Consider the following 13,341-nt stretch of genomic DNA (forward strand, 5'->3'; position numbering starts at 1 on the left):
CACTTCCCACCACTTCGCCGCCCGCATCTCTGCTTCTCAACCTTCAGTCTACTTCCCCATGTGCTTCGACGGCGTCCTTCACAACAACTCTGAGCTCCTACGTTACTGCAGGAAAAACGCGCAGACTCCCTCAACTTATTCTGCACCGCCACCCTCGACCTCTTCGCCTCCACGCTCGGCCTCCCCGACTACATCTTTTCCTCCCGGCACGGCGGCGCCTCTGACCTCACCTCCTTTCGCCGCCACGCTCTGCATAAAACAGCAGGATAGAGATGAAGGCGGCCTTGTCGTGCTCTGCTTTTTCATATGGAACAAATACAGATCACACACCTTCTTAGCAGCTTCTTTAGTCTATTTAGCTACTAATTAGTTATATCTCCTATGCCACTGAACTTCCTTTGTCACCTCAATGTTGGAAGAAAGAAAACTCCTCAAACTTTTTTTTCTTACAATAAAAAACTACCTACTTTGTACGTTATTGGCTGAGTCCAAAGAAGGCCCTTCGAAGAATAAGACAACTATTAATTATGTATTTCATCGACGTAACTGCTTACGTTGACTACGTCGATTCAGATCGGAGGACCCAGTTCCGGGTACGGCACAGTCACACAGCTCACAAGAATAAATAAAACTGGGCCCCATTTTGCTAGAGCAAGCATTTGTTTGATACTCGCCGGCGTCACCCGTGACCCAATTTCATAATCGGGGAGCAGCACACAAGTTTTGACCAGTTTCTTCATCAGACTATTTAAACAATCGCAAATGCTACAGCCTGTTCGTCTTTCTCTGCTTCATCTACTCCTCCAAAATAAGAACGTAGTTCAAGATCAATGGCGACGAAGCCGACGGTGGTGTTCTATCCGGTGGACGGCATGGGCCACGTGGTTCCCATGGTCGAGTTGGCCAAGCTCTTCGTCCTCCACGACTTCGCCGCCGCCGTCGTCCTCATGCACTCGCCCTCGAAGCACCCCTCCTTCGACCCCTTCGTCGCCCGAGTTTCCGCATCCCACCCTTCCATCTCCTTCCACCAGCTCCCGCCTCCGGCGGAATCCGTCGACGACCCATCCGGTCAAATATTCTTTGACTCAGTCAGGCCGAACAATCCCCAGTTCCTCCAATTCCTCTCTTCCTATTGCCAGGAATCCGACGTCCGCGCCGTCGTCCTCGACTTCTTCTGCACAGACGCGCTCGAAGTCACCGCCGAGCTCCGACTCCGAACACACTTCTTCTTCTCATCCGGTGCCTCCGACCTCGCCGTGTTAATCTACCTCCCGACCATGATCGCCACCACGGACGTCAGTTTCGGAGACCTTGGCGACGCCCCACTTCACTACCCGGGGATGCCCCCCATCCCGGCCTCCCACATGCCCATCCAACTCATGAACCGCGAAACCGTGATGTTTAAGAAGATGGTGCACATGTTCGGACGCCTACCCGACGCAGACCCTATTCTTATCAACTCCTTCGACCTCCTCGAATCAGAGGCCCTCAAGACTCTTCGAAGTGGGGCGTGCGTTCCGGGCCGTCGGATGCCGAGTGTCTACTGCGTCGGTCCGTTGGTCGTCGACGGGAGCGGAGATATCGGAGAAAGAAAGGGGGAAAGGCCCGCGTGCTTGGAGTGGTTGGATGCGCAGCCAAGCGGCAGCGTGATTTTCCTCTGTTTCGGGAGCATGGGTTCGTTCTCGGTGGATCAGCTAGAGCAGATTGCTACTGGCTTAGAAAGGAGCGGGCAGCGGTTCCTGTGGGTAGTCCGGGCTCCTCCTAGTGGTGAGGGAGTCAATGTGAACCTACATCCGTCGGAGCCGGACTTGGATGCTCTGCTGCCGGAGGGATTCTTGGAGCGGACCAAGCAGAGGGGGATCGTGGTGAAGTCGTGGGCGCCGCAGGTGGAGGTGCTGAATCATGCTGCGGTTGGGGTTTTCGTGACGCACTGCGGGTGGAACTCGACGCTCGAGGCGATCACCGCGGGGGTGGCGATGGTGGCCTGGCCACTGTACGCGGAGCAGCGATTGAACAAGGTGTTTCTGGTGGATCAGATGAAATTGGCGGTGGCGATGGAGGGGTACGACAGAAAGATGGTGACGGCGGAGGAGGTGGAGACGAAGCTAAGGTGGGTGATGGAATCGGAGGGAGGGAAGGAATTGAGGGAGCGGGCGGCGGCGATGAAGGAAAAGGCGGCGGAGGCGATGCGTGAAGGGGGCTCGTCGAAACTGGCTATGCTGGAAGTGATTGCTAAAGATCTCAAGTCAAACTAGCGTTGACTAAGGAGATAATTTCATGGCCATATTCTCCTTTTCCACATTTGTTTTTTTACCTTCTATCTATCACTTCTATCACAATAAATCCAATTAATCTCACTAACTATTTCTAAAATGAACAATTTAATTTTACGCAAATTTTTTATTAATCATCAAAATGCATCAAGAAACGCGCACGCGCACGATGAACAATTCAAGAGCACAATCTATGACTTCTATCATAATGACACGGTGATAAAAAATGACTATATTCTTCTCCAACATCTATAATAGTGGGGTTTTAATATAATTATAATTACAGATCAATTAAAAAAATGTTTTTAAAAAATCTATTAGTTCGGTTTATTGTTAGACGATGACACTCCTCATTTCCTCAATAACTTTCGTTTGATCATCAAAGTCTATCAGTTTTCATTTTTTTTATTTTTCTTTTTAAAAATTAGTTGGTCTTGTTTGCTAATGAAATAAATTATGTATTTTTTCCCCATTGGCACAAAGAAACATTTAATGATGGTCCAATTTGGCGGGCAGGGATCCTTTGATCCGGCGATCCTATCCGTCGGCGACGAAAACTCCACCGCGATCCTCCACCTCCGCGATCCGCCTGCGAGTTAAACTCCACCGCGATCTCCACCTCTCCTCTCACGCAGAAGACGAAAACCTCGCTGCACCCTAACTCCACCCTGGACCGGGATTTCCGTGTGCACGCGGACACGCAGCTGCGCAGAAACGCCCCCAAACGCATAGGAACGCGCCCACAAGTTTCGACCTCCGGCTCCCAGCCCTGCCTTTGACCGGCGACGGCCCACGCTCTGCCGCCGTTAGGACTGATTTCAACTGTGGATTCTAGCAAGTTTGAGTTTTCCTTTAATTCATTCCTATTTAAAAGCGCTGCAAGTTCAACTTTCAGAGCCCTATTCTGCTCCTTTGCATAACCAGGGGGATTTACCATTTGGACCATGCTTTCAGGTGCTTTACGATAGGGACACTGGAAGAAGCAGAGGGTTTGCTTTTGTCACCATGAGCTCTGTGGAAGATTGTGAACAAGTCATAAACAATCTTGATCGAACTGTAAGGCCCTAACATTTGTAGCAAAATCACACTGATCGATCTTAAACAGTTCAAAATCAAGATAACTGTGTACTTATGCTGCCTATTACAGCAATTCGGTGGCAGGACAATGAAGGTGAACTTCGCCGACAAGCCAAAGCCTAAAGAGCCATTGTACCCCGAAACCGAGCACAAGCTCTTCGTTGGCAACCTTTCTTGGTCAGTCACCTCGGAGGTCCTGACTGAAGTGTTTCAGGAGCATGGAAATGTGGTTGGGGCACGAGTTCTTTACGACGGAGATACAAGTCGGTCTCGGGGCTATGGCTTCCTTTGAAGTTCTCAACGGAATGGTAATCCTCATTAAAGACTTCATGATTCTGAGTAGCAAGCTTTTAACATCAAAGGAAATACCAATGCATTTGGCAATCCTTACGCTAAGAGTTGTTCAATGACTGCAAACACCTTCATGAGATTCAACTTGTGCAGGAATTAGACGGTCGGGCATTACGAGTCAGCTTAGCTCTAGGAAAGAAATCCTAAGGAAAAAAAAACAGACAAACAAACAAGAATTGGCCATTGATATTCTGAAGCAAGGTTCCACTGTCATGAAGAGAAGGTTGGGCATGATGTTGAGCACCCTAATAAGAGGAAACACATCTTGAAGATTTTTTTTTTCATTGAATTTTATCAAGCATCATGTAATTAAAGTCTTGAACTCTTGTATCAGGTACTTAATAGAACTCATGTAGTTAGAGTTTCAATAAGATGCATTTTTTAATAAAGTAAAATCAAACCAAGAAAAATAATCTATGTTTGCTTGTATTTTTCATCCTTGATGCCTTGTTATTCAAAGTTTATTGTGATGCTGAATACTCATATTAAGTAAAAAAGTAATAATAAAATAGGAAAACTTTCTAAATAATTTTGGCACATTTTGGGTTTGTGAATTGTGGTTTTACAACTTATGGAGCAAGTTCTTAAGTAGTTTTATTGATGTCTCGCGCGCGCCATTCTCATGCTTCCTAATCCCCATGACATCCTTAGCTATCCTTGTCTTCCCATAAGAATCCCTAGAGAGATGGAACCGTTGTTTCCTTTGCCTATACTGAAGTTGATTTTGCTAAATCCATTGGCGGTGATAGCTGCAGCTATGACAAGGCCGAATCAACAATGAGGATCAGTTCCCCCTCCTCACGACCTTGCCTTAACGATCCATTTTTGTTTAGAGACATGTAATAGTATTGTAATAATGTCAAATTGAGTTTAGTTATTAGCTAGAGCCTAGTTTTCTTTCTAAATCTCAAAGTCACGTAACAAAGCCCTGAAATCTCTATTTCTTGACCTCTCGAACATTATAAAGACTTCCAGAAACTAACAAAATCCCCTTGATTGCTAGTAGTTGGAAAAGAAAATAAATATCAACATGAATACAGTTTAACCTCACAAAAATTTCACCATTTAATAGGTGAAAAAAAAAAAGAATAGATAATTTCACGCCTTGGTAATGCTTAGCTTCAAAATTTGTATTCTTCCACCACCAACAGCATCTTCAAAGCTTCTCTAATCTGTTTGATTCCTAATCCAAGTTGGTGACTATAAATCGTAACAAGTAGTTTGTCACATGTCATGTCTAAGAACTAGCAAACAGTGTCTAATGGTCGAAGCATTTCATGTTTTGACTCCAGACTGTCTCCCTGAAAAAAATTAGCAATTACAAGTAGAATACAAAATGGAAGTGAAAAAGAAGAATATCAATTTAGCAATTATAAGTAGAATATAAAAGGGAAGTGAAAAAGAAGAATATCGCAAAAGCTTGGCATATCTATATAGATGTTGACAGAATAATATAGATGTCTTTAGAAAGACAAGCTTATGATGTGTGAAGGTTAAACAAGATGTTTATGATACAAAAGACAATTTTTATCAGGAGAATTCCAATGCAAAGAAAAACTTCATTGTTAAATGCAATTGAGCAGCAACCGTTTAGTTTAGTGTCAGTTTATGGTTTTTCTGACCAAAGGAATAGATTGAAGAGTAGTGATAAGTTGCCGTTTTGATGTCGAAGTTAACAAGGTAATATGAATCCTGGAAGTTGAACATGAAAAATGCAATACAAATGAATAGAAAGAAGAAATAATTTTTTTTCTCTATTAGATGGCACTGGTCATTTGGTGCGCTTATATACGAAACAAATCTAAGAAGTTAAACCATACATAACCAAGTATTCATTTGGTGCTTTTATGATGATCACATTGAAAGTTAAAACATACATATCCAAGTATTCATTTTGTTTTTAACTAGAAGTTCAAATCTAAGAATACTCAAAAATCAGCATGAGACTTGAAACATGCATGAGAGTAAAAGGTGAATTCTAGGAATGTAATATCTAGTAAATAAAAAATGTAAATAAGAATGTCAAATCAATTTGGATGATTTTTAGAAAGAAACACTAAATTTACTCTCAGAAACATCAATCCCAACTGTCTGAAGGATCATACTAAAGTTCCTCTATATTTCATTCTCTATATAAGCATATGGATATTGTAATTCTAAACAAGGATGCTGTTAGAGACATTTTAACACACTATTCATAAACATGTAAAAGAGAGAGTAATCATGAAATTCAAGTAAAGTAGATTAAGGAAAATAAATTCACTAATGAATTGTTTTGCTACCTATCCTTCTCTGCAATTTTATTCCACTACTAGGAGGCTTCTTCTTTACATAGGAGCTATTCCAATTCCCTCCATCTTGTGCATAGTAATCCATTGGGTAACCTGTATGTGCATCACTTTTACAGTTGCAATCCGATAACTTAGGCTTGCAATTATGAGAACAGGAGCAACTCTCTTCTTTACAACTCGCAGTGCTTTTAAAGTTGAACTCGCAGCGCTTTTAAATAGGAATGAATTAAAGGAAAACTCAAACTTGCTAGAATCCACAGTTGAAATCAGTTCTAAAGGCGATAGAGCGTGGGCCGCTGTTGGTCGAGGGCAGGGCTGGGCGTCGGAGGTCGAAACTTGTGGGCGCGTTCCTATGCCTTTGGGGGCGTTTCTGCGCAGCTGCGTGTCCGCGTGCACGCGGAAATCCCGGTCCAGGGTGGAGTTAGGGCGCGGCGAGGTTTTCGTCTTCTGCGTGAGAGGAGAGGTGGGGATCGTGGTGGAGTTTAACTCGCAGGCGGATCGCGGAGGTGGAGGATCGCGGTGGAGTTTTCGTCGTCGGCGGATAGGATCGCGAGAGTTAGGGCAACTCGCTGCCAACTCTGGGGTTTTTGTCGGGAGAGGGGTTCCTGTGTGCACGTGATGTGCACGTGAAAACCTTTTATACACTTTTTTTGTGGTTCAGGGTGGTCCAAGAAAATTTGGTCCAAAGTATCCGCTCCCCCAATTTAGTCTCCTGGGTGCGGATCTTCTAGTTCGTAAAGACTGGATCAATTCATTGTCCAGCCTTTACATTGGTGGAGGATAATACCCCCCAACTATTAACATGTGGGGGTCATTACCTCCCACCAATCCCCTTGTCCCGGTCAAAGAACGGACCAGGACAAGGGGACAGAGGATCTGGTCCCAGGGGCGGATCCTCTAGTCTGTAAAGACTGGGTCAATCTATGGTCCAATTTTTATATTGATGGGAGACAATAACCTCCCACCTGTTAACTATCTCTAAGTGAATAGTTAGTGGGCTAGATTCTCTCTTGAAGGATTATATAAAAATGGATGAAAGTAAATGAAAGAAGATAGTTATTTCTTTTTTACCAGTCAAGATCACTATTCTCCCCAAACTCATTTACCTTTGTGTATTTATTTTCTTCTTTATTTTTCCATCTCATTGGAATTAACTTGGTGTCGTGGTGGTCGCACTGGTAGAGTTGGCTAGCCTTAACATCTTTTAAATCTCATGCCGCTGGATCTGGATCTTAGAGGAGGTGATCGAAGCTCTGGGAAGGAGGAACTCTCGTGCAATTAGGTTTTGAATTTCTAGGTATATCAGACGTCCACATAATTTGAATCATATGTGATATCAAACCATCTGTCAGGACTCATACGCTTCCCGGATTTACTCGGGTCATTAGGGCATCTCCAATTATTAGAGTTCTAAATGAATTTTTTTTTAAGATCCCAATATGCCACATCAACAATATGAAAGCTCATTGAAATATCTTCAATAGTTAAAGCTCTAAATGAGTTTTCTTATGATCCAATCCATAGCATGAGTTGCATGACTTTATACATATTACATCAAATTCGAGACAAAAGAGTAAGTTTGTGTTTTCACTATTACTCTTAAACTACAAACCTCAAACCTCACCTCTACAGTGGTTCAAAATTTTTTATTCAACTTTTTAGATTTTACAAACCTCTTTTAAACTTTACATTGGAGATACCCTTAGTGAGAATTTTCATAGGCTAGACCAATCGACTAGTTCAAACTAATGGATATTACTAAAATTAAAGTATGAATTATAATTACTATAACCTCAAAGGATATTTTTTTTAGAAAAAAAGTAAAGGTAAATGGGATGATAAATAAAAAGGATTATTTTTTTATTTCAATAAATGGATGTCTTTTTCAACTTTTATCCTTAGACTTTGTTTATTTAGGAGGAGGTGGAGGAGGGAAATAAAAAATATGAGAAGATTTTTATGGTGCATTTTTTTTTTTTATTTTAAACGGATGAATTATTTTTTCCCTTTTTATTTATTTGATGGATAAACGGATTTAGAAATTCAGATATTTGAGAAATTCAGATATTTGATGGATAAACGGATTTAGAAATTCATCCTTTTATTTACTTAAGAGACTAACAGATTTATAAATCCGTCGTCGAATCAATTTTTGATCATGATGTGACAGTCTAATTCATAGGGCGTCACGTGTAATCAAGAGATCAATATAACAAATGAGGTGGTAGTAAAGATTAAGAACGAGGAAGTGTGATACATCCCTCGGGTAATGATAAAAAATCGATCGGGAGTGGATAATTTACTCATCAAAAAAATCTTATAATTTCTAAGTCTTATGAAGTGAGTTTAGAATCAGAGTAAATGCTCGGCGCTCCGATATTTTTTCTATGTTTTGAAAAATTATGTCATAATTGGAGATCTTGTCAACTCAAGGCATGGGCATTCCACCATATCGAGAGGCAAACTACTGACTCATCGCTTGATATAATGACTGTATTAACTTGATACATTATGAAAGCTTATATTAAATGTCCAACCTTATTTATTTTTAATATTTATTATGGATTTAATAAGGAAAAAAGAATTAAATTGTTAATTATGCATATTTATTATGTTGTCATCCATCCCAGTCTTATTAAAATTTTAGAAAAAAATAATTATTTTTTATAATTAATGAATCAATAATTTATTCATTAATTTTTTATAATAAATATATCTTCATAAACGAGGAAGATGAAAGGATGAGAAAGACGCGTATAAAAGAATAACAATAAGGGTACGTTTGGTTCGGAGTTATTCTTGATAACCTTGGTTATCCATCCAAGGTTATCAATAAAAATCTTGTTTGGTTTAGGTATTCGATGATTCCCAAATAATGTTCCATGCCCGACACGTCAGCAAAAGGGTCATGTAGCCCGGAATCGGAAAACCTAAAAAAACTAAGGTTTTTCTTAATTTCGGAGTTAACGAATTTTTTTTACCAAAAATACCTTCCAATAAGAAAAAATATTAAAAAAAAAAGAGAAAAAAAATGTAAAAAAATATAAAAAAATATTTTAAAAAATTTAAAATTTTAATTTTTTAAAAAATAAATAATTTTTAAAAAAATAAAAAATTTAAAAATTTAAAAAATGTTAAAAAAATTTACAAATTTTAAAAATTTTTAAAAAATTATAAAATTTTAAAAATAAAATAAATAAATAAAAATTAAAATTTAAAAAATGTAAAAATATAAATAATATAAAAATATAAAAACATTAAAAAATAAAAAAACACATAAAAAAGTAAAAAAATATACAAGAAAAATAAAAGTAAAAAAATATTAAAAAAATAAATAATAATAATAATAATATTATTATGTATAGTTAGTTTTGTAACTGAGGGTAATACGGTAAAATATTAAAGTAGGGTATTCATTAAAACATTCAAACAAACAAATTTTTGTTGCATTACCTACGTTAAACCAAACAACATTTGGTTATGTTTTATTCCCTATAACCTTGGTTACGTGATTATCTGGTAATCACATAACTAAGATTATACATGATGACTTGAATCAAACGTACCCTATAATAATAAAACAAAATAAAATTAGCTAGAAAAAACTCTATGATCTATTTATGGCTACAATAATAGTCTACTCCTTTATTAGCACACCAGTGAGGCAATCCTGAGGACCTCGAGCACGATCAGATAATTTTTTTTTTCGTTCTTTCAAATCAGATGGAAAACAATTTTCTTCCTTTCCTCTGACGTTGCCTTCAAAACCAAATTTCCATACTCCCCGCCACAAGCCCTTGTAGCCATGGTCGTCAAGTTCCCGTTCGTCCCTCCCCCAGGCCTCAATCCCACATCGACGGCGAGAGAAGGAAGCGGAGACGCCCCTACGACACGTGGAACGAGCCGTAGAAATAGCGCAGTGCATGGCGGGATCACCATATACTGAGGCAACGATGGCGGTTGGCCTCCTCCAGATGGAGGAGAGCCTCGCCTAATGGAAGTCTCTCAACAAGGAGCAAGAGGTGCCCTCGGGGTCCTCGAGGGCGAACGCGAGGTCGCTCACGATCTTCAGCAACTCCGTCGCGATCCTATCGAACACCTCCCCAAGCCTCCTCGCCCTCTTCCTCTTCTTCTCGGCAAGTCCGGTAGAGGACTAGACACTGCTCCCCGCATTGTTATCCGTCTGAGGCTTCTCGCCGCCACCTCTCCCTCGTTTCTCTTCGATGGGTTAGAGTCGAGGCGTGAAAGATCTTTCCCGTAGCGTCTCTGGGCTTCGAGATCGTCGGCTTTGTTGGCGCGGTGGGAGGAGAAGAGGCGGTCCGCCACGGGATCTTCTCTTACTTAGTGAGAAGTTTCTTGACGGAGCTCTCGATGTAGCCCTGGAAGTGATGGCGACCGAAGCGCAGGCCGCGCTTGGACCAGTGCGCCTCGTTGCCCCACGAGAGAAGGTATCCAAGACAGGTATCGACCGTTCGTCATGATGATTATAAAAGATGAATACGTTTGTCAATAACGTCTCCGTCAATATATTTCAAGATCAATACAAAGAAAATAAATTACGAACGATTACTAGTATTTGGAATAATGACTAACAAATAAAGGAGACGTTTACCTCAATTTTATCTAAATTCAAATCCTAAATTTCATGATAACAATTATTAAACTCATCCTCTAATTATTAGACTCATCCGAGAGGATAGATATTATTAAATGAATCACCCCCGCTCATCATCCGACAATATATATTTTTCTTTTCTCTCTCTTTAAAATACATTTCTTTTCTCTCTTATTTCTCTTACTTTTCCGATCATCAATTCTGTTCTTCTCTTTTTCCATCTTTGGAAGGAGACTTCTTTGGAAGAGCCTTAATTATTTGATTAGAAATATGGTTCTTGAGCCCTATATTTAGTAATCCATTACATTTAACTTAATTTAATATGATGTATCTTTTAAATCCGTTAAAATATATATAATTATAAATTTTCACTTTAAATGTCAAACTGTTGACTTATTGTCTCTTCGACGTAACTGCTTACGTTGAATTCGTTGTACCGATTCAGCAGCGCAGAAAATTCACTTCCAACATCCAGTGCACTTGCTCATCTTTGCTACTACTGCATGCGTCACGCGTGATCCAGTTGCAGACGACTTGACCAACTTCATCATCCGATTATATAAATACAGTCGCAAATGCCACCGCCTCTTCGTCTTCATCTCCCTCGTCCAATCCTACATAAAAAGGTTCGAGATCAATGGTGATGAAGCCGACAGTGGTGTTGTATCCACTGGCCGCCATGGGCCACGTGGTGCCCATTGTCCAACTAGCCAAGCTCTTCATTCGCCATGACTTCGACGCCGCCGTAGTCCTCATGCATTCCCACCTCAAGCACCCCTCCTTCGACCCCTTCATCGCTGGCGTTTCCGCCACCCAACCTTCCATCACCTTCCACCAGCTCCCGCCGCCTACTGACTCCGTCGCCAACCCAGCAAGTCAACGATTAATTGACTCCGTGCGGCGGAACAACCCCCAGCTCCTCCAATTCATCTCTTCCTATCGCCGGGACTCCGACATACGTGCCGTTGTTCTAGACTCGTTCTGCGCAGACGCTCTAGACGTCACTGCTGAGCTCAGACTCCGCACCCACTTCTTCTTCTCTTCCGGTGCCTCCGATCTCGGCGTTTTCCTCTACCTCCCGACCATGCACGCTGCCATGGATGTCAGCTTCGGAGACCTCGGCGACGCGCCGCTTCACTACCCGGGGATGCCCCCTATCCCGGCCTCCCACATGCCCAGCCACATGATGGAACGCGAAAACGAGATGTTTAAGAAGATGGTGCGCATGTTCGATCGTTTACCAGAGGCCGACGCCATCCTTATCAACTCGTTCGATCACTTCGAAGCAGAGGCCGTCGAGACTCTTCGAAGTGGGGTGTGCGTTCCGGGCCGTTGGATGCCGAGTGTCTACTGCGTCGGTCCGTTGGTCGTCGACGCGAGGGGAGGTATCGGAGAAAGAAAGGAGGAAAGGCCCGCGTGTTTGGAGTGGTTGGATGCGCAGCCACGCGGCAGCGTGATGTTCCTCTGTTTCGGAAGCATGGGTTCGTTCTCGGTGGATCAGCTGAAGCAGATTGCGACTGGCTTAGAAAGGAGCGGGCAGCGGTTCCTGTGGGTAGTCCGGGCTCCTCCTAGTGGTGAGGCAGTGAATGTGATCCTGCATCCGTCGGAGCCGGACTTGGATGCTCTGCTGCCGGAGGGATTCTTGGAGCGGACCAAGCAGAGGGGGATGGTGGTGAAGTCGTGGGCGCCGCAGGTGGAGGTGCTGAATCATGCTGCGGTGGGGGGTTTCGTGACGCACTGCGGGTGGAACTCGACGCTGGAGGCGATCACCGCCGGGGTGGCGATGGTGGCGTGGCCGCTGTACGCGGAGCAGCGATTGAACAAGGTGTTTCTGGTGGATCAGATGAAATTGGCGGTGGCGATGGAGGGGTACGACAAAGAGATGGTGATGGCGGAGGAGGTGGAGACGAAGCTAAGATGGGTGATGGAGTCTGAGGGAGGGAGGGAATTGAGGGAGCGAGCGGCGGAGATGAAGACAAAGGCGGCGGACGCTATGCGTGAAGGGGGGTCGTCGCAACTGGCTATGCTGGAAGTGATTGCTAAAGACCTCGAAAAGATCAACTCATGAGATAATATCATGGCGATATTCTCCGTTTCCAGAATTTTTTTTTCAATCTATACTTTTAGAAATAATAATAATAATAATAATAAATGACTCACTAACCCAAAATGTTTCTCACTGCTTTACAGCCGAATAAAGAAAATAAACATGATGGCCTAACAATATTCTAAATGTAACGATTTTATTCTCCGAAGATTTGATATCTGCTCTTATGTAATAATTTATTATCTGTACTTTTATGGTGACGGTAGAAGGTTATAATATAGGTGATTATTAGTTATTAATATAGATGAAAATATATTTTATATCGCAATCATCGTACCATCCAAGGAGACTGACAACCTCTCTCATGGTCCTTATTGTTAATCAAGTATGTCAAAAATAACGACTTATTAATACTATAGGAGTTGTATTTTCAGTCAAGTTTAGCACAATATCTTAAACATGTCTCTAAAAGAACCGCTAAACCTTTTAAATTCATATAAAAATACTGCACGACGTTAGATCGAATGCAAAGTCCTTACGTTACATGATCACTCGGTTAGCAATTGATTAAAAAAGACTTTAAAACTTACAGATATAAAAATATATTAATAAATCAGGAAAATATGATGTTCTAAGATTTTTTAATGGTCTGTCAGGCCACGACAGACTGTCGAAAATAATAATAGC

General features: G+C 41.7%; 2 protein-coding genes and 1 long non-coding RNA gene across 3 annotated transcripts; 2 read left to right on the plus strand and 1 right to left on the minus strand.

Annotated features, from left to right (window-relative positions):
* The first annotated feature begins 766 nt into the window (after positions 1 to 766).
* On the plus strand, positions 767 to 2,357 carry LOC122015943 (anthocyanidin 5,3-O-glucosyltransferase-like). Its single transcript, XM_042573053.1, has one exon. The coding sequence runs from the start codon at positions 831 to 833 to the stop codon at positions 2,253 to 2,255; it is 1,425 nt and encodes a 474-aa protein (XP_042428987.1). The 5' UTR covers positions 767 to 830; the 3' UTR covers positions 2,256 to 2,357.
* Positions 2,358 to 4,639: 2,282 nt separating this feature from the next.
* LOC122017963 lies at positions 4,640 to 6,586 on the minus strand. The gene is made up of 2 exons (XR_006121503.1): positions 5,984 to 6,586; positions 4,640 to 5,002 (listed from the first exon to the last, which is right to left on the minus strand). It is a non-coding gene; the product is annotated as an uncharacterized LOC122017963 (long non-coding RNA).
* A 4,618-nt stretch (positions 6,587 to 11,204) lies between these two features.
* Positions 11,205 to 12,891, plus strand: LOC122017569 (anthocyanidin 5,3-O-glucosyltransferase-like). Its single transcript, XM_042575216.1, has one exon. It carries the CDS (start codon positions 11,245 to 11,247, stop codon positions 12,673 to 12,675), a length of 1,431 nt encoding a protein of 476 aa, XP_042431150.1. The 5' UTR covers positions 11,205 to 11,244; the 3' UTR covers positions 12,676 to 12,891.
* The last annotated feature ends 450 nt before the right edge of the window (positions 12,892 to 13,341 follow it).

Source organism: Zingiber officinale, chromosome 8B (genome assembly GCF_018446385.1).
Source record: "Zingiber officinale cultivar Zhangliang chromosome 8B, Zo_v1.1, whole genome shotgun sequence".
NCBI lineage: Eukaryota > Viridiplantae > Streptophyta > Magnoliopsida > Zingiberales > Zingiberaceae > Zingiber > Zingiber officinale.